We start from the raw sequence: 25,060 nt of genomic DNA on the forward strand, positions 1-25,060 counted from the left end.
CAACGCGAATAGAACACTTGCACATGCCGATAGAAATACTCCGCGTTCCACCGGAAACGGAAATGCGTGAGCCGTACGCAACAGACTTAAGTTTTTACTAACGCCATAGTTTAGAGTTCTTTGTGCTTTTTGTACAGGTGGTGATGTGTGTTTAAGGCATTAAGGGACTGAGTTGTTTTATTTTATTTGAAGAATGGCCAAAGAAAAGCGACACAAGAGGAGGGAATCTCCGGAGTCCAAAGTTAAGGTGAAACAAGAGAAGCTAAGCCCCGTTAGGCCACAGAGATCACGCCGCTCGCCAAGCGGAAACTCCAGTCCACCGAAGAGAAGGACGAGCAGGTAGATCGTCATATCTTACCTCTGTTGTCATGTATCTGCTTATTTCATTGACATCGATACAGGACAGTGAATCCTTATGCTCTCCTAAATCTTGTCGTGTTCGCTAAAGTTAGCCCTTATCTTACAGGTCTTAATTACATTGCATATTGAATGCGCAGTGTAGTAAGTATAAGTATGTACAGCGGAAGTTCATTACATATTCGTCTTTTCTCTTTTTCATGTAACGTTAGGTCCCCTGCTAGGACGAGGGACCGCTCACCGGGTAGAAGAGAGTCATCTCCGGCCGGACGAGGCAGCGGATCTCCTAGTAATAGAAGTCGCAGCCCTCATCGTGGTGCTGATGTCAGAATAAAGCGGGTGATTAGACTCATAATTTTAAAGAATATACCGCAGTTACCATAGCGACCTACTGTTTCTGGTGAAATAAACCAGTGTTACTGGCACATGGAAGATATAAAGTGCATCCACCAGTGTTCAACAGGTACATCAACTCCTCCCAGGCTTTCATTTACTCTTTGGCATGTAATCTGATGTAAAGATACACAAAACGGCAACAACTGTCATCGAGTCATTGCCTTGGACAAATGTTTTATTGCTGTATTGCTTTTGTTCCAAAGGTTGAAGTTATAACCAGTTTTTTGTAGTTGTTATTTAACTTTGCTCTGGGTCCACCAAGCTTATGTTTATTATAGTTATTATTATCATTCAAAATTATAAGTTCACAACTGTAACATACTGTTTAGCACTTAAGCCAGTTGAACATCAGCAGTATCGGCCACTGTGATTGAGTTTAACTGTAACTTTTAGTTTGCTCTCGACCAAGAAGCTTAAGTTTTTAACCATTTTCTTACCAAATGTCTCACAGGAGCGGGAGGAGCATCGAGCCGGTGCTGATGACCGAAGACGACGAAATGACCAGCCAGAGGAGAGGAGGAGTAGGTGGGAATCAGACAGACCTCAGGAGAGGGACCGCGGTGGAGAGAGACACCGGGAACGGGGTGCGTTTGCTTCCCAACAAGCTGAGAGACGGCAGCATGATGAGCGACGTAGGGAGAACCGTCACAGGCGTGAGGAGAATCAAGAGGAGGATTTTGGACATTCAGAGGGAGGGAGTAACAGCCCAAATGCTCCTGCTGCTGAGAAAGAGAGGCCCAACTTTTCGCTGTCAGGGGCTCTCACTGAAGATACAAACACATTCCGCGGAGTGGTGATAAAGTACAATGAGCCACCCGAGGCTCGCATTCCCAAGCGAAGATGGCGGCTGTACCCTTTCAAGAATGACGAACCCCTTCCAGTCATGTACGTTCACAGACAGAGTGCCTATTTGTTGGGGCGGCAGAGAAAAATTGCTGATATCCCCATCGACCACCCATCCTGCTCCAAGCAACATGCAGTGTTCCAGTACAGGTACGACAGTGTGTAACTATATGTTTTAGAAATTATCTACAGCTTTAAAAGGTGTTTTAGATTAAGTCTGCTTCTTTTTGTTGATCAGTATTGCGTAACTCTCAGGCTAGATCCACACTCTGGGTGTCTTTAAACGATCTAGCTTCATACTAGGCCTGGGCAATTTATCGATTTTATCGATTAATTCAAGTTTTTTGTCGTGGACGATTTAAAACATTAAAAAAAAATTGAGTTTTTACCCTTCTTGCTGTGCACACCTTTTGTCCCCCAGCAGCTTCCATAGCTTTCCCTCTCACCCCTTACCCTTGTTTCCTGCGGACCATAGCAGCAACATGGCTAACGAGAACAAGAAGTTTGTTTCTTAGAAAATAGTAGAATCGTCAGTGGTTCGGGACTGGTTTGGGTTTGTGGCGACAGACGTTGAACATGTGACTGCAAGCTGCAACATTTGTCTGAAGCCCATTGTAACAAAAGGCAGCAGCACAGCAAACTTATTTCAGCATCTAAAACAGAGGCATCCAGCCGAGTGGATGGTTTATTTGGGGTTTCTTTCAGATCGACTGGGAAAAGTGTCTTTTGGAATGTTGATCAACTTCAAAACATGTTTGTGTATATTAAACCATGAATGTTGTGTTTAATTTTAGTTAAATATGCACTGGTAAATTTTGAAGTTTAACATCCAACTTGGTTTCAGGCCACATGCAGGACAAAAAAATATACGAAAATCAGACAAGAATGATGTCCGCACACTGGATCAACAGTTCTCAGCGCTTTTACTTACCTCCATTGTTTTCACCCTCACCGAAGCTTTTTCAGGAAGAGTGTTGGGAACTGTTGCTCCTTTGTGGATGTCATTCTTTCCTACTTTTTTGCTGATAAATTTTGGATTTCTATGATTTGATTTAGCTTGGAAAAAGATGTTTGAGAGAAAGAATGAAAATATGACTTAAATGTGTGGTAGAAGTCACTGGAGCTGAAAATGGGAATCATCCCTGGTATTTAAAAATGAAACAGTCTCCGTCCAATTATAAATTACGTGTGTGTGTGTGTTTTAAGTGTAGCAAATGTAATGAATTTGAATAAGTGGATGTATCCTCATGTGATTTTGTTGCTGCAGCAAATGTGTTGAACTTTGTCTATTTCTGCAGACTGGTGGAGTTCACCCGTGCAGACGGCACCACCGGCCGCAGAGTGAGGCCCTACATCATCGACCTGGGTTCGGGTAATGGCACTTACCTAAACAACCAACGCATCGACGCCCAGCGCTACTACGAGCTCAAAGAAAAAGATGTGCTGAAGTTCGGATTCAGCAGCCGCGAGTACGTCCTCCTGCATGAGTTCTCGGACACGAGCGAGGTGGACGCAAAGATCGAGGAAGATGAGGATGAAGGACTTAATGAGTAAATTGTTCTCATGAACTGTGTGTTGCTCCAGGTGAGAGAAACGGAACAATTTCCTGAACTGCTAAACGTGGCAATTTAATTAAATTCCTGGAACAATTTCATTCTGTATATTGTGTAATTAGTTAGCAATGCTTACACCTGCCACACTCGTCTCAAAGAAGACGTCCTACTCTCAGGTTGTTTGTTTCATGTCCTCGTGATGCATGACAGTGCTCACCTTAAAGGAGAATGCTTGGTGCCAGATAGAAATCTTAGTACTCACAGTTTCTGAAATATTTTTTGGATCCCAGCAGTAAGTATATCTGGAGACTCGCTTGTCTTTGTCCAGGCTGTGTAGATGTAATTGTTAACGATATCTGGAATGTCAACTCAATGTTTGATAAGCATTGATTATAGTCAGAGTAAACATGCAAACAAAGTGTAAATGTTTCCTCATTTTTATTTTTTTAATTTTTATTTTTTTGCCGTGTAGTGCAGGGGAAATAGCTGATGCTTGTGTGTGTTTCCTTGCACCAGCAGTGTGTATTTGGACACTTCTCTTATTTTGTCTGTTCTGAGATTGACACAATTCAAAGTAAAAGATCTTTTTTTTTTTGTACTGTAAATAAAGACGGTGAACATTTGATGGTCTCAAGGAATTTATTAAACCAATCTCTACGCCTCCATGTCATGTGACCCAGACTCACAAACCAATATTACTGGACAGTACACATGTGATACCTTTTTATACAAGTTTACTGCTTCTAAATGTCCGTCCATCCATTTTCTTCTGCTTATTCCTGTTAGGGGTCATGGGGGGCTAGAATCTGCCACCAGCGGCTTTCAGGCGAGAGGTGGGGTTCACCCTGGAAGGGTCGCCAACCATTCACACTCACAGTCACACTTATGGTCAATTTAGAGTATCAATCAGCCTCGTCCCCTCTTGATGTCTTGGACTGTGGGAGGAAGTTGGAGTACCAGGGAGAACCCACACAGGAACAGGGAGAACATGGAGACTCACACAGAAAGACCTCGTGCTCCAGCCGGGACTCGAACCGAGAACCTTCTTGCTGTGAGGTGACAGTGCTGACGCTTCCAAATGTCTTGAATGAAATTCAAATAGATTTTTCTTTTTCTTTTTCCTTGTCATGTGATCTAGCGACTTCAAATCAATATCACCTGATTGGACCAAAAAAAAAAAGTCTTGATATTGCATTTTATTGCTATTTGTTCTAATGCAAACTTTTTTTTTTCAAACATGTCACGTGACCCAGTGACTTGAAACACGTCTCCACCGCCTCTTATTTGACATGAACATTTTAATGTGATGTTTAATCTTTGTTTCAATACCTTTTATACCGTGTATATATATGTATATATATATAATCAGATTACATGTTATGTCATCTATTCAAACCAATGCTGACGGACAAATAGGGCACGCCTCTTTTTACCGGCTCTATTATTTTACATGAATATTACTGTGGGAAATTAATACTTTAAAAAAAATCCATGTCAAGTGACCAACTGACTCCAAATCAATAGCGGATAGTCTTCATAGATTGGAACACAGCAGATGTCATGCGAGAGTCGGTGAGACGTCAGCGGGCGGAGCAGGGGAGCATGGAGGCGGGTCGAGTGCAGGGGAGTGTTTCAGTGGATTTGGTGCGGGCAGACGCGGTGACTCACCTGGGGAATTACAAGATCAAGCGGCCCAACTGCTACGCTTTAAGGAAGAATCTCCCACGAGGGAAACATGTACTGAGTTTCAGTAAGAAAGGCAAACATGTACACGACGGAGCGCAGGCGAATGAGCCTGCACGAGCTGAGGAGGAAAGATCCAGTTTGGGTGTCAGCTGGAAGTTTGTGGCAGGACTCTTCGGCGATAGAGCTGAGTTCCAGCACCTCGGGTAAACAGCTCGTCTCTCCCCGGAGTCGAACCAGAGCGGTTTCCGTAGCTTATATTGTCAGTGAGGACGCTTCGGTGCCGCAGACCGAGGAGAACTTGTCACTGAAATGTCTGAAGGAAGCCTGCGCGGACGCTCACGCAGAATTCAAAACCATCCCGTTTGAGAGAATATCCATGGGAACCACGGACGTCCTGGATAGTTTCTACAATGCAGGCAAGTGCAGGCATGCAGCGCCTAGGCCAATTTCGATAACGCACATCTTTACGCATTTTACGCAGGCTGACCCACCCTTTTTTAACCCCTGGTAGATGTTGCTGTGGTGGAGATGAGTGACACCTTCTGCCAGCCTTCACTTTTCTATCACCTTGGAGTGAGAGAAAGTTTCAGCATGACCAACAACACAATTCTGTACTGTTACAAGCAAGATAGCGATATACAGGCTGTCAAGGTAAACACAGTAGAAAATCAGAGATGCTTTATTATTATTTTATATGACTAATTATTATTTTATTGTTATTATTGTTCTGCATATGATTTGGATGACATTCATATCGGTTTAATATTGTCTCTGTCAACACAAGATGAGGACAATCACATTCACACTTTGCACATACGAACATGTTACATTTCCAGTTTGAAAAATGATTTCTTTATTGCCAGTACATTTGGAAAAATCTATTATTTTAGTGCAGCAACATGAATTGTTCCTGTATGAATAATATAGCTGGGGGTCCATCATCTCATAGAGGCTTCTCGGTGCAGCAACACTGACATGCCATGTGTATTTGTGTGCATTGTACTACAAGGGAGGGGCAGGAAATTTGACCATCAGGGGCTCTGAGTTTATTTTTGTCTCAAGGCCCCTTGTAGCAGGTTAATATGGCCCTGAGTGCATCTGACACAGGTTTTCAATATCAGTTTTTATGCTGATTATTCCCATGACTGACCAGTTGATATTTGTGTCAGTATGATAAAGACATTTTAAAAAAAAAATGCTTATAAAAATTGTCCAGACGTGAAGGCGACAGTTTAAAAGTAAAAATGAATAAATAAACCTGATTGTACAATTTTCTGAAATTATGAAGCACAGCTTATCTTTTGACACTAAGCAGCTTAAAGTAATTCAAAAAAAATTGCAGTTTAATGTGCATTCTTCATTTGTATAATCTCTTTGAGCTATGGTTGCAGCCATAAACCAACATTAGCAGCTTTGCAATAAACTTCAAGAGTTTCATCATTATTTAGATCAGGGTTGTCAAATCAAACTCTATGGTGGGCCAAGTTTTGTCCCCAGGCCCTATTTTGATTAATTCAGATGATTGCGCCTCTTTCATTCCTCCAATCTGCGGTTGTCTCTTCCTGCCCTATGTAGCCTAACTTCAGCTGACCGTGCGTGAAACTCACACAAGCTTGAAGTGCTGCTCTCAGGTACGAGACGCTAGCTTGGACTTCTGAGAACAGATGTCATGACAGAGGTGAAAAGAGGGAGGAGGGCATTAATAGAGGAACCTGAGGAGAGAAAAAAGACTCCTTTCAGAGTCACGCTAACCTTTAGCATTAATTGGTTCATGCTGGTGATGTGATGACAAGGCCAGGTCATTTGGAGCTGAACCTGTGTTAGTTTGAAGTGAAAAAATTTAAAGCAAAAACATTTTCATGTGGCCTGGTGTTCCTTCAGTTGTGACCTCATCAGTGTGACGCGTCCATCGTCTTTTTCAGGAGCAGTGCGGGAGCTACACGTTCATCCCGTACGTAGTGTCGCCTCAGGGTAAAGTGTTTGTCTGCGATGCCACGATGATGACTGGGATCAAAGAGTTGATGCAGCCTAGCTTCCAGCTGGAGCCCCTGCTCACCCCGCTGGTGGAGAGACTCGTACATTTACTCAACAACGTACAAGTGCAGTCCAGGTCAGACATGACCTAACGAGCTCTGCACCGCCATCATGTGCTTTCCCCCAAAACGTTATCGTCTCATATTACGCTTGCTCATCCTGTTTATCACAGCCTCCGTTTGGTTTTTGGCAGATTACAAAAGTATGGAATGCCCCCTCTCCCCATCTCCCGTCTCCCCACCCCCCACTCCCTCTGTTCTTCATTCTGACAGCGAGTACTTCCGGGAGTCGATCAGGCACGAGATCCGTATGGCTCGGGAGCGGTTCAGAGGCCAGACCCTGAGTGAGGAGCTGAGCCGCATTCAGAAGCGTCTGGACAGTGTTGAGCTGCTCACGCCTGATATAGTCATGAACCTGCTGCTGTCCTACAGGGACATTCAGGTCTGTGCAACTGATGGCTTTTTAGACGCGTGTCAGGTTATGGAATTTATCAGTCATTCGAACAATCTTTTGATAAGATGAAGATGTTCTGCATTCATAATTGATAGATAAGTGAACGTAGAAGATAACATAAGAAGCTAAAGGTCGCAGCACAAAATAGGTGCGTTGAATTGTGGATGCATCACCCACAACAAAAGAAGACAGCAGCCATAAGACTCTTGATGAAACAAGAGTTCATGAAGATTATTGGTATGAAATGTTACACAAACAGTGTTTTGATCAGCTGACGGTAGGTAAATGTTGTAGTTCTGTGTCCTCTCTCCTCAGGACTATGATTCCATAATCAAACTGGTGGAGACTCTCAGCAACCTGCCAATGTGTCTGGTAGCAAAGCATCAGAATATCAAGTTTCACTATATATTTGCTTTGAACAGGTACCGACATCATCCCTAGTTTGCTTTTGTATTTATAAAAATCTTTTTTTTGTTGACAAGTAAGCTGAATTAAACTGTGGTAGCTGTTATTAGCACATAGCCTCATTTGTTGTGTTTCTATACAAGATATTCAAGTTTTAAGACTATGTGACCACTAACATTGTCAACCAGGAGGAACCACACTGGGGATCGGGCCAAGGCTTTAGAGACTATCCTCCCCATCGTGGAGTCGGGGGGGAAGGTGGCGTCCGATGTCTACTGCCTGTGTGGTCGCATCTATAAAGACATGTTCATGAATTCTGGATTCACTGACCAGAACAGCCGAGACCAAGCCAGCTACTGGTACGTCCAATTAGTGTGTTTGATGCTGTTTGACATTACAAACAAACTGACGCGTTATGTGGTGTTTTTCTAATGTATTGTATTTAATCTACCTGTACGAATTCCTGTTTTCAATGCCTTGAAATAAACTTCCAGGTACGGAAGAGCCTTTGAGACCGAGCCAACTCTTCATTCAGGAATCAACAATGTGGTCCTTCTGATGGCAGCCGGCCATGAATTTGATACTTCCATTGAGCTGCGCAAAATAGGTGCCGAACTTTCCTTCTTCCTTTCAGGCAAAATGTGAACAAAAAAAACTGCCCTGGTAAAATCTGCAAATTTTGTTGTGTCATAGTTAAACTCCAATAATACTATAATTCACATGAACCCCATGATAACTGAGAGAGTAGCCCTGCCTAGGTCAGTATAGTAGCTCTTGTATTAGTTCCTCCCATCTGGCTCATATTTTAATGGGTTCTTCCTTCATCATTCCTCTCATGTCTACCAGATTTTATAGAAACCAACCTGGTAGTTTTTTGTGTAATCTAACCAAATTATTGAAAAATTGCCGACCTCTGCCAGCACCGATGCAAGAAAATGTACCTTTGTAGTTTTCGCATAATCCTGCTGACTGCAAATAAACCCACGACTGGATTATTCATGTATTAATGTATTATAATGTATTATAAGTCAAGTGTTACTGGGCAATCGAATGTCTGTATTAGTATTACATACACATTAGTCTATCGATTTGAAAATTGAAATCTTTTTCCATTGGGGTTTAGGTGTAACCCTCAGTACCCTGCTGGGTAGAAAGGGCAGCCTGGAGAAGATGAAGGACTACTGGGATGTAGGTTTCTACCTCGGCGCCAACATCCTGGCTAATGCGCACAGGAAAGTCATCGAGGCCTCTGAGAAGCTCTACAAGCTCAAGGCTCCGATCTGGTGAGGCTGAACGACCAAACGTTCATTTGAAATACATACCTAAATTAATATGTGTGTTTTATGTGGATTAAAGTCTTTAGTGTGTTACTTGCAGGTATGTGGCATCTATTATGGAGACATATATCCTGTACCGTCAGTTTGCCAAACCCCCGGAGGTGAGATCTCCTAAACAGGACAATGTGGACTTCTGGATGGAGCTGCTGCTGCAGGCCTGTAAACCCACTGACTCCACGGGCCGCTGCCCAGTAAGACCCCATCAATGACCTGTAACACATCCAGTGAGATAAATGCTGCGGATCGATGAAAACAATGAAATGAAGTTAATCGTAATGATATTAATCACAAGATTGAAATAATATTCAGGTTTGTTTTTTCAGGGAGATAAAACAGATACATGTGTGGTCCTGGTTTGCCTCTATTATGTAGTCTCCACACACATTTATGGAAGGATACCCTTGACCACATGTGTGTACACACATGTACAGTACACACTATATACACAGTATTGAAAACATATAACTTAATCATAAAGTAACTATTGGCTAAAGCACAGTCAAACCTGCTGTCAGAAACACTGTGACACACAGGGACACCCTCCTGTGCACCACTCATGCCTTTAGGTAAACATCCGCGTATGATTAACATGCATGAAAGTAAAATTAGCATGTTAAGTTTTCCAGAGTCAAATCATTTATTGATTTCTTCAATTTTGTCTGAAGAAACCCGTTGTTTTTGAAGCTGGGAATGGTGGTTGTTTTCCAGGTGCTCATCCTGGAGCCCAGTAAGGTCCTTCAGCCAGCGATCGTGTCTGTTAGTGAGGAGGACGAAAGCCGCACCGTCCAGCTGAAACATATCACACCCTTAAAGGTACGTAAGCCCCCTTCTAATCTGGGTCAGAGGTTTCAGACTGGATTGTAAATCACAGAGGATGAACCAACTTTTTACTAGGTGTGTGTGGATTTGATCTGTTAGCATCACTGTGTGGAATTTTTTTCATACCTCTGGGCTGTTTACGTTCCTTCTCTTGCATGTGTGCATACACACACACATACACAGACACACACAAAACTCTCTGTAAAGCTGCACTGTGGTGTGTAAAGCTGCTGGTTAGCAGTCAGACTGACGTTATTTTTCTTTGCTACTGTGAATCAACAGAAAGGCCTTCACCAATGGACTTTCCCAGCCTCTGCAATACGAGGAGTGAGGTATAGTGAAGTACAGCATGTGCTAACAGCTAACAAGTATCTGCTCTCTCTTCTGGGTGTGTTCAAGCCTGCAGCAAAGCAAGAGGACACAAAACACACAAGTTGTTTGGGAAATCTTGGCCAGATTCTTGATCTGTCAATATGTCTAAATGTCATGCTGTGTTTCCTTTTTTCATGGTTGAACGCCTGTTATTGATGAGCTGATGATCTGTGTGTCACGGTACTTTGACTTGTTGATTTCTCCCTTGTGCAAAAATATTCAATGGCTGGATGACTTTTTAAGGGAACATGAGAAACAGGACATTGTTCCTCATCGGCTTGTATTGGGTTTTTTAACAAACCTTGTTTTGTTTTTTTTTTAACCCAAAGCAGCTACACAACACACACGCACACACACACACACACACACACGCACACGCACACACACACGCACCATTGCCTCCCTTCTGTTGTGTTTCTCTGTGTCTACATCATTAACTTCCCCACAGAATTCTCTTTGCATTTGCAGACATGTACCTATGAATATATACAATATACTGTATATATTATGTAGTTGACTATTTAAATAGTATTTATTGTTATGTTTTTTTCTACCCACAAGTGCTTCAAAGATTGATGAGAGGAGCTGCTTCCTGTATGTCCACTACAACTCAGATGACTTCCAGCTTTGCTTCCCCTCTGAGCTTCATTGTAAAGGGTGAGTATCCCTTAGTGAGTGACTAATGGGCACCGATAGAAGACATTTTGCGAATTGTGTGAGTTTAACTTAAAGTGAGACGTCATCCAAAAATTATCTTTTTTTTTTAATCAGTTCCTCACACTTAGATGCTGTGTATTCCTGAAGATTTGTTTTCTCTAACATTACGTCTTGGTGAATCCAGAATTCAGAAAATGTCCACTACGTACCTTTTGTGTGTAGTTAATAGAGACTGAAGATTAACAACACCCCGACAGTACAAAATGTCCATTTAAAACTCTCAGACTAGTATGATTCGTACCGAAGCATGTGGCTGATAATTTCTGAATTCAGATTTCACCAAAAAGTCCAGCAGAAAATTAGAAAAAAAATTAATTTGAGGAACATAAAGGTGAGTAACTGACAAACAAATAATAATGTTTGGATGAAATATCGCCTTAAATTTACTTTCAGGATCATATAAATCCTGTGAATTGGGGACAGAAGCACAAAATACCCAGTAGGAAATACAGTGTACTGATTACGGATTAGTGGTTTGTACTTGGTCGAGGTGAATATGCTGGGGGGGCGGCACGGTGGTGCAGTGGTTAGCACTGTCGCCTCACAGCAAGAAGGTTCCGGCTCCGGCACGGGATCTTTCTGTGTGAGTCTCCATGTTCTCCTTGTGCCTATGTGGGTTCTCTCTGGTACTCCGGCTTCCTCCCACCGTCCAAAGACATGCAATTGGGGAAGAGGCTACTTGGATACTTTGACCGTAGGTGTGAATGTGAGTGTGAATGGTTGTCTGTCTATATGTGTTGGCTCTGTGATGGACTGGTGACCTGTCCAGGGTGAACCCCGTCTCTCACCCGTAGCCGCTGGGATAGGCTCCAGCCCCCCCGTGACCCTTAACTTGAATAAGCGGAAGAAAATGGATGGATGGATGGATGGATGGATGGAATATGCTGGGTAAATACCCCAAAATTGATTAAAGTAAACATGTATGTTTATGCAAATGGTGCATCTGGCTGCTAGATTGACAAATGCAACAATAATGCAAACTAACTTTCAGTCGGTCAGTGGGATCATACAGTGACTCATTTTTCCCTCATTGTTACCTAAAAGAAAAACCCTACGCAACTGAACTCAGTTGACCCAAATCACAAAAATCCCCTTCTGCTGTTGCCACCATATGATGGGAGTGTATGACAGTGGTGAGGCAAGGAAAAATAACACATTCATCCCCAACCCAGACACGCATATTGACAGTATACCATGACTTTTTCACCTTCTGCTCCTCTTCCCAGTTTCTGTGAGCTGGTGAATGCTCTGCTTCAGCAAGCTGAAGACCCCGTTCAGGACCCCAACCTTCTAAGTGAGGGAATACTTGAGGTCAGTCAATCCTGTGATGCAAAATGGACTCTGTTCGAGGTCTCACTCGCTTCACTGTGTAGAGGAACATGCCAAGGTCAAACTTCTCAAGAACATAGTTACATGTCTCATAAACTTCGGTGCATGAATTGTATTAAATTGCTTCCATACAGTAGAGTTCTGCTCTCTCTCTCCTTAACATGACTCACCTCTGCCTCACACTTCCTCGCTACTTTCAATCCGTCCGTACTCATTTTGTCATGCTCGTCTCTTTCTGCAGTACATCTATGAGACCAACGAGAATGGCGACAAGGTGGTTCTGGGCAAAGGGACATACGGCGTGGTGTACGCCGGGAGGGACCTGAGCAACCAAGTACGCATCGCCATCAAGGAGATCCCTGAGAAGGACAGCACGTAGGAGAAACTCACATGGTTTTTCCATTCAGAGTTGAGACGCTGCACTGCTGCAGTTGTTCTCACAGGATATTTTCAACATAATAACCATAACAGGAAGGAATCTGGCAAAGAGCGCACTCACTGGCGTGCTCTATATTCCCCATTGCTCTTTGGGAATCTTAGGGGAGATTGTGCTGTTTAAATCACATTGTTGATATTTGTTTAAACACAGAACAAATGTCTTTGTTTTGAAGACAAAGCTGTGTGTAGCTGACATCACCCCTCTGATTTTGTAATGGTTAGTTGTGTTCTTGAACAAACTGACCAATAATGGACCATGACAGTACATTGACGATGATGTCCAGATGTGAAAATAATGACTTTCAGTCTGGTGCTTAGTGTTTTTCAGAGCTTATCAGAGAGGCAGTGCTTGTATTACTTTTTAATGAACTACATCTTACAGCTTTGAACTCTGCTAATAATGCAGGATTAGGGAATCTACTGATGAAGTTTTCTTGTTCAAAAAAAGAATGATACTGCAATTTAGAGATAAATTCATATTTTCCAACCAATAATTAGCTTTGAAAAACATTTGCTGCTTTAAAGTAATTCTCCCAGAGGCGGCCTGGCTCAGAGGTAGAGTGGCTGTCTCGCAACCAAAGGGTCGCTGGTTCGATCCTCACTTCCCCCAGTGACCATGTCCAAGTATCCTTGAGCAAGATGCTGAACCCCTAATTGCTCCTGATGACCCTGGGATGGACTGGCAACATGAGTTGGGTGTATGGAAATTAATTCTCTTTTTTTTTTTTGTCAACTTCCAGATATTCTCAGCCCCTCCATGAGGAAATAGCTCTGCACAAGAGGCTAAAGCACAGGAATATTGTCCAGTACCTGGGCTCTGTCAGTCAGGATGGTTTCATCAAGATCTTCATGGAGGAGGTACCAGGAGGTATGGATCCAGAGGTTTGAAGGGCTGATACCTGCAACAGTAGAAGGACTCTTCCTCCTTGAGTTATAATGTGTCAGTGCACATTATACAGATAAGGAAAATTACATGTTAAATGAAGTTGTAATTTTTTTCATGTTCAGATCGACTTGACCAAATCTGGAAGTTGCTTGGGAACATTGTGTTCTCGAGCGGCAAGACAATCCGTACTGGCAGTGCTGGCATCAGTTACAAATCATTCATCGGGGTTAGAAAAAGCCAGAAACCTGTGGCCTGTTATGACAGTGCAGCAGCTACTTGTTTGTCCACAGACGCTGACACTGCAACGTGTATTTCTCTGGGACAGAAGTCTATGCTGGAGGTCACTCTTGACACTTGGAGCGTCACTGGTCGTTGTGCAATTTTGATTTTTAATGATTTTGCTCTGAAATGTGTCATGAAGAAGATACATGTCCCTCTGTTGAATATCCCTGTTTATAAATGTATTTGTAGCTGTGAGGACATGCTATGCAGACATGTCACATCACCTGCACAAGTCTCTGAGCCGTTCATCAAAAAAGTCCTAAATGATTGTAGTGATGATAAAAAAATAAATCATTCACAAATAATTTACATATTCATCTTAAGCTTCAGGGCTGCACGGTGGTGCAGTGGTTAGCACTGTGGCCTCACAGCAAGAAGGTTCCGGGTTCTTTCTGTGTGGAGTTTGCATGTTCTCCCCATGCCTGCGTGGGTTCTCTCCGGGTGCTCCGGCTTCCTCCCACCGTCCAAAGACATGCAATTTGGGGACTAGGCTGATTGGATTCTCTAAATTGACCGTAGGTATGAATGTGAGTGTGAATGGTTGTTCGTCTCTGTATGTTGGCCCTGCGATGGACTGGCGACCTGTCCAGGGTGAACCCTGCCTCTCTCCCATAGATGCTGGGATAGGCTCCAGCCCCCCCGCGACCCTTACTAGTAAGGAATAAGCGGAAGATGACGATGGATGATGGATCTTAAGCTTCAGATCTTCCCCAAAATTCAATGGGTTCCTCTTCACCTCACCACCAAGCTGCATATAGTAATTTTAGAGGGATCCTGCTGAAATCTTAACAGATAGATGGACAGACGAGGGTGGAAACCACACCTCCTTGGCAGAAGTAATAAATACAAAAGCCAGATTGGATCTTTTGTTATCCTGTATAATTTGTCTGGATACAGATCATGTTTTAGTTGACTTCAATTAGTTTGTTTATTTTTATGAATTCACATTTGCCTGGCTGTTGCCTCATTTCCTTTTTTGGACACAGAGATATGGACTAATAATCTTATTCTTGAGTTGAAATCAAGTTTGTTTCCCTTCCAAACCCCCCCCCCCCCCAAAAAAAAAACCCTAAACTACGTCAAACAATACTGTTCTGGTTTGTTGACAAGTATGAAGATCATTCATGTCTTTTTCTAAGGAGAGTTTGCCCTGTAGAGCAGTATGTCTTAGGAACCACCCACTTCCTTAAATTTGGATTCTGATGAGTGTTACGCAATGGCTCATGCAAATGTTTTTTTGAAGAAAAACACAGACTGGTATCATCCTGTAACACAGCTCCACTGCAGCTGCGGAAATACAGACTTAGATCAAGGGGCCTGGCTTCTTGTGGTTGGCACTTTTTAGTACCCAAGACATGAAACCTTTCCAGGTCACCCACTTAAATGTCAGATCATCGTTTTGCCGGCTGACTCAGACCAATATTCTTTTGTCTTACAAGTTTGTAGATCACACAAAAATAACTTGCAACACGAATGTTCCATATCTTGCAACCTGATACTGAATTCGGCCTCTCCCTTCATAAGTATGTGAGCATAGTAATATTTTTTTGAGCATGATTCGAAGATCAGCTGAAGCACTTGTGTGTTCCTGCTTGTAGGAAGTTTGTCCTCTCTCCTGCGCTCTAAATGGGGTCCTCTGAAAGACAATGAAGCCACGATCATCTTCTACACCAAACAGATCCTGGAGGGGCTCAAATACCTTCACGACAATCAGATAGTTCACAGGGACATTAAGGTGAGCAGAGCTTGGTGGGTCTACAGTCACTGCATTTAGCTTGAATAGATAGAATACAATTATGTTGTTTCAGATCTTAATGTGTATAAATGTGTCTTTGCTGCAGGGGGACAATGTGCTGATAAACACTTACAGTGGAGTATTGAAGATCTCTGACTTTGGAACCTCCAAACGGTTAGCAGGGATCAACCCGTGTACCGAGACATTTGCTGGTAAGATGGAGAGATACACAGTGAACAGATTATAGTGAGCAGATTCCAATATCTGCAGTTGAATCGTCATTATGATTCTTTTTCAATAGGAACCCTCCAGTACATGGCCCCAGAGATAATAGACCAAGGCCCTCGAGGTTATGGGAAGCCAGCTGATATATGGTCCCTAGGGTGCACTATCATCGAAATGGCAACTGGCAAAACACCCTTCCATGAGCTGGGAAGTCCTCAGGCTGCCATGTTCAAGGTGAACTAGAAGCTGGAGTTCCATGTGGTGCTCTTAGACCAGTGGAACATTTTCAGTGTTCCTACAACTGTCGGATAAGCTGGTTTATGTCACGGCTGCTTTGCTGACAGGGTGACAAAACAAAAAAAAGGCGTGGAGGAAAAGTAGTTCTTGAGGGAGCTCCCTGTTTGCTTGTTCCTATAACTTCCTGTAACTGTTTAGTCCACCTGTAGCAATACTCTTAAAACTTGACAGTGTCACTTGTGGATGTTTGTTAGAAACTGCAGTAAAAACATACAAACCATCCTGAATGGTAATCTGTATGTTGAGGCAGGGCTTTTTATAGTTTTCTGTCAAAACACACAGTACTATGAGGTAATATTTGAACTTTGCACCCTTTAAACAACCCAACCAAGGTTGGCATGTTTAAGATCCACCCCAAGGTTCCAGAGTGCATGTCAGACGCAGCAAAGGGCTTCATCATGCAATGTTTCGTGCCGAACCCAGACGACAGAGCCACGGCCACAGGGCTACTGAAGGATACTTTCCTCAGGTCGTCCCCCAGAAAGAAGACCAGGGTTCCACAGGAAGTAGAACCTCCAGATCTCCTTTCAGCTGGTGAGGCTTCTCAACCTTGTGGAACTGTTCTTATTTTGTTTTTTTTCCCTCTTTTGAATCTAATTCTGGGGGCGGCATGGCTTGGAGATAGCCGATAGAAGCGGTAGCGGTATGGAAAATGGATGGATGGAATTTGATTCTAATAATCTTCTATGGTTTGCAGCTGACTATCAACGCAGCCTGTCAGTGCCCATCTCCATCCTTGTGGAGGACACTGATTCATCCTCTGATTCCGTTGACCTGTCCTGTTCCCTGGACCTCAGGTGGGCCCAGACCGCCTCTAGAGCAGATGAGTTTTCAGAGAGCCCACCCAGCACCAGCAGCTTCTTGCCGTGAGTTACATTATTGCTCAGTATGTTTATTTCAATGTGTTTTTAATGTTGGCATCACCCATGACTCTACAGGATCTTGCATCAGTGGCAAACCACACTGAGGTTAAAGTCAGTGACCCTGGTGAGGCTCCAGTAAGTGTGTGCAGACAATAGCATGTGGTGCCACCATCGGGGGGTGAAGATGACTTACTTAGAAAACCAGACGTTCGCTCAGACCACATCCAGGTCAATGTTGTGTTAAGACTTCCTGCGAAATTCATGATATCCAGCGACATTATTCACTGAAGGCTCAACATTTTTTTAAATTGATAAACACAGTGTTTTATTGTCATATCTATGCGAAAGGAATATTGTGTTATAAATAAGTCTCGAAGTAGTGTGTTCATTTGCTGGGTGGACTGGTCCCATCACTGAGCTGAACATGAGGCAAGCTGATGGTGCAAAGTAATACGTGATGAAACTGGGTTCAATGGACAGAAACGTCCAGAGACGGGTGACTGCTGGATTCAGCATTTCAGTTGTTTTTTATTGTCAAATTGTGGGAATGACAGCAAGTTAAAAAAAAAACTCCAACAAGGCAAGAGACATCATAATTAGCTTATTGATTCAAAAAATCATCTCATCCTAGCGCTCTCATCCTACCGCCTGTCTTTAAAGTCCATTCGCGTCCATTTTTTTGTGTTGTCTTGTTAACAGACAAACCAACGCTGGTAATCACAATGCCAACCTCACTAATAAAAATACCCTCTGTGGTGGAGGCAAGAATCTGCAACAGGGTGGCTTATGATGGTTTTTACCTGTCGTGGGATTGTGACCTCCGTGAGCAGACGGCACATTTTTTTAATCCTTTTCTGCCATGTGATTGATCTTTTTATTGCTCCATGCTGTCCAGACTACCAGAGGATTCTCCCTCAGACATGTGCAGCCCAGCCGCCACAGAAGAGAATATTGGGCTTTTTATGTTGAGGAAGGACAGTGAGCGGAGGGCAACGCTGCACCGAGTACTAACAGACTACATCAGCCATGTCGTCTGTAATATACAGGAAGCTGTGCCCCAGGTTTGTAACCAAACAGACAGACAGACAAATCATTGTGTTCTAGTTTTTATATATGTGTGTGTGTGTGTGTTTGTGTGTGTGTGTGTGTATATGTATATATGTATATGTGTGTATATATGTATGTGTGTATATATATATGTATATATGTATATATATATCTGTATATGTATACACACAGACAGACAGACAGACACACACATACATGTGTATATGTATGTATATATATATATATATATATATATATATATATATATATATATATATATACACACACACACACACACACACATGTATATATACACATACACATATACACATTATTTTAGCCGTGGCCTTTGAGTTTGCAGTACTACAGATCAGAAAAGTTGACCAAGAGACAGTTTTTTGAGAAATGAACCCTGATGTCATGATGCGGTGGCCAACTCTGTAAACTGAAGATTAGACCAGAAGACACTGTTCAACTGCTGTTTCTATTTTTGGTTCCATTTTCCCTAGAACAAATAGAGCTATATGTGTACTAGAGTACCAAATATCTTAATATACAAAGGTATGAAATAAAAATTCTCTATTTGCTTATCAATAACTGCCAAATAATCTTGGAAAATGTGTTTTATTATTGAGTGAACATCCCTACTGATAGATTATAAAGTCTTTCAGTGCTTTCAGAGTACTGTGTCCTCAATGTTCTGATCTTTATTGTGTCGTAACAGCATGACGAGGGCCCTTCGCTCACTGCAGACCACATCACTGAGCTCATTTGCTGCTTGCGAGACAATATCCATTCTCCAGACAGGAAACAGCTGACCAGTAGCCTCCTAGACCTTCGGAGTACGCTGCTCGCAACTGCAGTACCTATAAACAACCTGCAGGCGGTGCTGTTTAGCTTCCAAGATGCGGTAGGTTATCGCAGTGCTGATACACAGATGAGTTTCTGGAGGGAATATTCCATCAGAAGTGCTCCTGACATTGATGTTGGCATGTCTGCGTCATGTGTAGGTGAAGAAGGTGTTGAGGCAGCAGCAGGTGAAGCCTCACTGGATGTTTGCTCTGGACAACCTGCTGAGACAGGCGGTGCAGGATGCTATCACTGTGCTCTTACCAGGTGGTGCCACCAGATATCTCATATTTCCGAAATAAGTTTGGCTTAGATCATGAGAGACAAACGTAGATATTAAAGGTGGCTGTGCTAAAAGCATTCTTTCCCGTTTATTTGTTGTCATTCGTTGTCTTTCAGAACTGAAAATCCAGCTGCAGTCTTCATTTGAGATTGAGGACAGCACTCCCGAGGAGCCGCCTACCAGCCCGGACACTCCCGTGGTGATCGTCCCTGCTCAGCCTGCCGAGCACACAGACATACAACAGTTAGCATCCATAAACAGAACCCTCAGGCTCCCGGCGGACCTTGCCCTCAATGCCAACTATCCACTCAGTGAGACACTGAGAGAGCTACGACGAGAGACTGGAAGGTACCACATGTCTGCCCACACCTCTATGATGACTTTCAAAAAATATGTTCTAATATATCTTTCCTTTCATTTGAATATGAAATATTTTATCAACAATTTATTTTTATTGTTCTGGTTTCTGCTGAGTGACAATGTTTGTTTGTCAGATTGCTGAGTCAGCTGAATGAGAAAGAGAGAGAGTACCAGGAGCTGCTGAGAAGCTCCGTCCAGAAGAAACAGGAACAGATTGATGCACTGAGGAAATCCAATGCAGGTAAAGTCTTTGTTAGGAACAATCACAACAATGTTCAGACACTGTGAGTCAGATACAGTGTGCTACTAAATGTTCCGGTCATTTTTGGAACACCAATTGCACTATATTTTGTGCATTATCCCATATTAGAATGCGATTTAATCATGTTTTTAATGAATTTTGAGGGACACAGTGTGCATGTGTGTGTGTGCATGCACGTGTGCTGTAAAGTGGCTTTTCTTTTTGTCACTTTTTGTTGTTACTTTTCTTTCTTGAGCTTGCGTATTTTATATTTAAAGCGCAGCTCAGGCAGTGTGCCAGAATTTCTTTGTATGCTCTTGTACGACAGTAAAAGGAATTCTACTCCTAATTAGCCTCCACTTGTCAAAACATACATTCAGACTCCGTGGTATCCACTTTATGTGTATCTGGGCTGGGTGCAGTAAAGCCTCATTGTCCAGGTAAAAATTAAGTGTTTTTTTTAAGTCTCTCTTGCAAAAAAACAAAAAGGCACTTTCAAATCAAAGATATATGGGTCCACTTAATAACAAATACTTCAATTGTATCGCTTGTCATTTTTGGAGTGAGAAATTGAGACGTGGTACAAGCTCACCCTACAGTCCTTTGTGACCATAATCGTAAATTAAGCTCAATAACGTACTGCGGTGTAGTATATTGTGGAACCAAGCTCTCTTCCGTTTATCTCATTTCTGTTTTTTCAACAACTCAGTCAGTATCCTCGGACACACCTCATCTTCAGGCTCTGGATTTCTGCCTGACTGGTTTCTGTCTAAGGCGTAGACGATGACATCATCAGTTAATGTGCTCAAACTTGACTTGTCAGGCTGGATAATGGTTATTCAGCACGGCTGCATTGAAGCGTTGTACTTTCTGTACAGGAAACTGTATTCCTTTAATTTGCACATTTGCCCTGTCAAACCTGACACTCCATTGCAAACATTGTAGATGGAGGGTCGGTTTCACAGAAAAGATCTAATCCAGACGTGAAGGCCATGGTGCACTGGCTGGAGGATATCCCTGTAGATCAGGACACTATCAATAAGGTACATGTAACTGCAGCTCCAGCTATTATATATTTTTTCCACTCCTGAGGCTGTTTGGTGTTAATTTACCGTTAATCCAAACCTGTGTGATCCTGTTCTAGTTAATCTCTCATGAGTTCACCTTGGACTGCCTTCTCCACATGGCCTGCAGGGACGACTTGATGTACTGTGGTATAAGGTGAGCTTGCCTCCACATATCAACCTCTCAGAATCAGTCGTGCAGAAATGTAGGACGGGATTTGCAAAGACGTTCCAGGAGAAAAGATGGAGTGTATCAACAGTTCGATTGAGGGAGGACCCAACTAGCAGGCAACGTTCCTACAACACTGGCTACCAGTTTTCTTGAACAAGTTTTCATGATGTCAAAGACAATGTTTTTGTTCATGTAAAGAACCTTGTTAAATGATTTCAAGTGTTTCTATAAGGTAAAAAAAACAACATTTTTTGTTGGACTTGGTTATATATTTTTTAATCCATTATCTGTTACTTCAACCATCGTTTTTAGAATTTTATCCTAACTTATAGGAAAAAAATTCAAAAGTCCTTGGCACAAACATCACCAGAACATAACATGTAATATTCTCATTTTGTAAAACATGCTAATGCATTCTCAACCATAATGAACTAGATGGCTGCAGGGATGATGTATTTATGTAAGCTAACTCTAGAAGTTAGCATCGCCTTTTTTACACACTTAAGCGCCTCAAAATTCGTAAATTTGGACTATGTACCGATGTACTTTGCACAACAAAGCCTTGAAACATCTTGAGCTTATGTTAATATTGCTAATGTATTTATGGGGTAGCACTCATCTCTGGACTGCTCTGATGTTTGAATGGAACATATGTAGATCGACCAGCAGCCAGTCAGGTTAGCTTAGCATCAAGTCAAGGAAATCTAGCCTGGGCCTATCCAGAGGCAACAAAACCTTTCCAAAACACAAAACTACCACACCCAGTCGTGTTTCTCATGTATTCAAACCTCTCCAATGCTGTTTCAGGGGAGGTACGCTGTGTAGAATCTGGGCAGCAATCCAAGCTCACAGGAAGACCCAGCTCAGCACACTCAACAAAGACAGCGAGGAGACTCTTCTTTAGCGAACGCTGGTGTTGTACATCAGAGGACGGATGTGACGACGGGCTCGTCGTGCATCATCGGCAGGATGAGAGGTGAACTGATGTTGCTGGGAGATTTTGGCTACACACTTGAACTGTGAATGTATTTAAATATGTACAGAAGATACTGAACATTTCTGTCTGTGTTTTTTTTGTTTTTTTTTTAATTTTGGCTTTTCAAGTTGAATGTACCACATTTCACTTTAAGGGAAGCTGTTGCCAGTATTTTTAACATTCTTCTCAGGGCTTTGGCAAGAGGGACTTAAGTAATTATGACTTCAGTATAAACACTGCATGGTACAGTTTTGATTATCTCTGCACAGTTAGCTTGTGCCCTCTTATAATGTTTTAATTTTCTGAAAACCAAAACCTAAGTTATTGAGGGTTTACTGTATCCAAACTTAATGTTGCTGCATTTCTGGGGGGGGGGGGGGAGGGGGACTGAATTTTTGCCTTGTACAACACTGAATGTCTGAGTCTTTCATATCTGTACCAGTGGGAGAGTTCTGATTCAAGGGAGTGATGCAGCCTTGAAGACGACCTGAAGTAGCGATAGGTCGTAAAATTCCACATGTGCTTCCTCATCTGTTTTCAAAATGATGACATCTCCTTGGAAGATGTAACACGAACTCTGTGTGCGTGTGTGTGTGTGTGTGTGTGTGTGTGTGTGTGTGTGTGTGTGTGTGTCACTCCTCTTGTGATTGAGTGATGCATGGACCCATTTTAACCTGTCATAACTGCTTCAAGTTAGAGGTGTTCATGCATGAGTTAAAGTCACTCCTGTCAATAATATGTTCATCTTGTCACTACAGCTCAACGTTGCACACTGTAGGAAGCAGTTTTAACAATGAACATATCTTTTTTTCTATGCTTGGAGAAAATTTTATTTTAATAGACAGGCCTACAATGAGGATTTATGACATCACCAATACTTCAGAAGCTAATCTTGGTCCAATATTCAACATAAACATCTATAATGAGGAAACTCGAAGCCTCCACTTCACAGACACTGAGAAAAGTAGAAGTAGGAGACATTTTGTTTCATGAGTTCAACTTGAAAGAAATGCTAAAGATATGTATATATATATTAGTGTCAGACACACACTGTAGTGTTTTTATATTCCTTTATACAAGCGTGGAAAGAATCCTTAAACACTGAATCTCAACAAGGGTTGATGTAAGTTGACTACATGGAAACCAAAAGGGAAATCAAACATTTGGAAAAAAAAAATCAGTTGGGCATAAATGTAGGCGGTAATACTATTTGTGTTCTTACCCGACGAGTATTTCCCTGTATATCAGTACTACTAATGTCAGCGGTCTTGTGTGATGTCACACTGCTGCTTGGATGTTTGTTAAACATGATACGTGTCAATATATGACTTCGCTGACAAAATACTACCATGATTCATATCTGTAACAGTAGCAAGTATCAATAATGATGTTTGTTTGACCAAGTGATTGTATATGTTAAGTTAAGACCAAGTGTACTTATTTGAGTGTCATAATGCCCTTATCAAATGTCAGACTTTTCAAACACAAAAATTCAGGATTTAAAATATGATGTTTTGAGCTTTGTAACCCTGACTACTGCCATCAGAGTAATTAAAACACTCAGCTGTGTTGACAGATTCATGACATCCTTCCTTGGTTCATCACTTTGAGCTCCTTTCCACTTGGCCAAAACACTGACCAGACCCCTCAAAATGAAGATCAGTCCTTCTTTTACTCCTTCAGGTATCCAGAATATTGAAAAAATTTAGAAGCTGAATTGGCCAATAAATCAGGCCAGCTGTCTTTCTCTGGTGTCCTTGGGTTGTGACAGAGTGAAGAGGAATACTTTAACATCCATCCATCCATCCATTTTCTTCCGCTTATCCTGTTAAGGGTTGCAGGGGGCTGGAGTCTATCCCAGTGGCTTTTGGGCAATAGGCAGGGTTCACCCTGGACGGGTCACCAGTCCATCACAGGGCCAACACACAGAGACAGACAACCATTCACACTCACAGTCACACCTACAGTCAATTTAGAGTATCAGTCAGCCTCGTCCCCTCTTGATGTCTTTGGACTGTGGGAGGAAGCTGGAGTACCAGAGAGAACCCACACAGGAACAGGGAGAACATGCAGACTCACCACAGAAAGATCATATGCTGGTGCTGGTGCTGGTGCTGGTGCTGGGGCTCGAACCCGGAACCTTCTTGCTGTGAGGCGACAGTGCTGACCACTGCATCACCGCGCCGCCACAGTTTCAAATATTGTTAAATTAAAATAAGGAAATGTTTTTAAACATGTACAAACTGAGAGCTAGGTTTTTATTCCAGCCGAACACCACAGAAGTGGCACTTTTTATTCCTTTCCATTGAAACTTGCTGGAGTTCAAATCTTTGTCTCCACAGTTACTGCTCAGATCTGGATACTGCTGGTGTACATTTTGGACATTCGTCTTTAAATAAACATTCTCTTCCTGATAGTTTAGTGGTCAAACACACATTGCTTGCTTTTGCCCTTTTTCAAACTCATGTGCTACATCAACACTGAGTCACAGGCAGCTCTTACAGCTATAAAGCAGGCAGCTGTCACCTCAAACCCATTTCATGTTACAGATAATTGAATGTAACCCCCCGAGTCTCTCTTATTCTAATAAGCTTTTTAGCACAATAGCATTAGGGTTGTCTGGCTAATAGGATGCAAACTGTTTGCAAGCTTTGATCAGACATGCATATCGTGTTTGTTTGCTTGTGTAGAACAATAAAGATTCACAGTCAAGGTTACACTACATTATTGTATCGAGTTTCAAATATTGCATTAATCCTGTTTTTTGTTTTGTTGCTGTGATAGATTTTTTTTTATTCACCGTTGTGCCTCATAATTTTTTAGTGTCAAGCAGACCAAGAGAAATCATGTTTGTATTGTCTCCAGTTTTTCCCCCTTTCATCCTACTCTACCTTCTCCAAATCCCTTCATGTCTGGAGCTAAACCACTGATAGGCAGAGAATGATGGCTGCTGTTAGGGGGATTTTAGCAGGGTCTTGGGGGGATTGAGGACGCCACACTGGGAGGCCCTGAACCTCGGGGATTACTGAGCTCACCCTCTT

General features: G+C 42.4%; 2 protein-coding genes across 2 annotated transcripts; both read left to right on the forward strand.

Moving 5' to 3' along the window:
- Positions 1 to 31: 31 nt before the first annotated feature.
- On the forward strand, positions 32 to 3,772 carry snip1 (Smad nuclear interacting protein). The gene is made up of 4 exons (XM_086218003.1): positions 32 to 339; positions 570 to 696; positions 1,205 to 1,746; positions 2,895 to 3,772. Exons 1-4 carry the CDS (start codon positions 194 to 196, stop codon positions 3,148 to 3,150), a joined length of 1,071 nt encoding a protein of 356 aa, XP_086074129.1. The 5' UTR covers positions 32 to 193; the 3' UTR covers positions 3,151 to 3,772.
- An 849-nt stretch (positions 3,773 to 4,621) lies between these two features.
- On the forward strand, positions 4,622 to 25,060 carry LOC147253028 (mitogen-activated protein kinase kinase kinase 5). Its single transcript, XM_086218002.1, has 28 exons — positions 4,622 to 5,251; positions 5,347 to 5,486; positions 6,758 to 6,945; positions 7,142 to 7,310; positions 7,638 to 7,744; positions 7,916 to 8,086; positions 8,222 to 8,334; positions 8,851 to 9,010; positions 9,105 to 9,255; positions 9,773 to 9,877; positions 10,166 to 10,215; positions 10,817 to 10,912; positions 12,199 to 12,283; positions 12,543 to 12,676; positions 13,480 to 13,607; positions 15,506 to 15,642; positions 15,749 to 15,854; positions 15,944 to 16,101; positions 16,497 to 16,698; positions 16,862 to 17,030; positions 17,923 to 18,088; positions 18,799 to 18,984; positions 19,085 to 19,190; positions 19,323 to 19,554; positions 19,701 to 19,807; positions 20,753 to 20,850; positions 20,952 to 21,028; positions 21,851 to 25,060. Exons 1-28 carry the CDS (start codon positions 4,915 to 4,917, stop codon positions 21,945 to 21,947), a joined length of 3,975 nt encoding a protein of 1,324 aa, XP_086074128.1. The 5' UTR covers positions 4,622 to 4,914; the 3' UTR covers positions 21,948 to 25,060.

This window comes from Aulostomus chinensis, chromosome 11 (assembly GCF_037954235.1).
Source record: "Aulostomus chinensis isolate RoL2024-O1b breed Wild chromosome 11, RoL_Achi_v1.0, whole genome shotgun sequence".
Taxonomy (NCBI): Eukaryota; Metazoa; Chordata; class Actinopteri; order Syngnathiformes; family Aulostomidae; genus Aulostomus; species Aulostomus chinensis.

Excerpts from the sequence above, each read along its gene's own strand:
- snip1 (XM_086218003.1), top strand. The coding sequence starts at position 194 with ATGGCCAAAGAAAAGCGACACAAGAGGAGGGAATCTCCGGAGTCCAAA. Across the intron at positions 340-569 it reads CCGAAGAGAAGGACGAGCAG|GTCCCCTGCTAGGACGAGGG; the intron begins GTAGATCGTCAT and ends ATGTAACGTTAG. Across the intron at positions 1,747-2,894 it reads CATGCAGTGTTCCAGTACAG|ACTGGTGGAGTTCACCCGTG; the intron begins GTACGACAGTGT and ends CTATTTCTGCAG.
- LOC147253028 (XM_086218002.1), top strand. The coding sequence starts at position 4,915 with ATGTACACGACGGAGCGCAGGCGAATGAGCCTGCACGAGCTGAGGAGG. Across the intron at positions 13,608-15,505 it reads CATGGAGGAGGTACCAGGAG|GAAGTTTGTCCTCTCTCCTG; the intron begins GTATGGATCCAG and ends TCCTGCTTGTAG. Across the intron at positions 16,699-16,861 it reads TCCAGATCTCCTTTCAGCTG|CTGACTATCAACGCAGCCTG; the intron begins GTGAGGCTTCTC and ends TATGGTTTGCAG.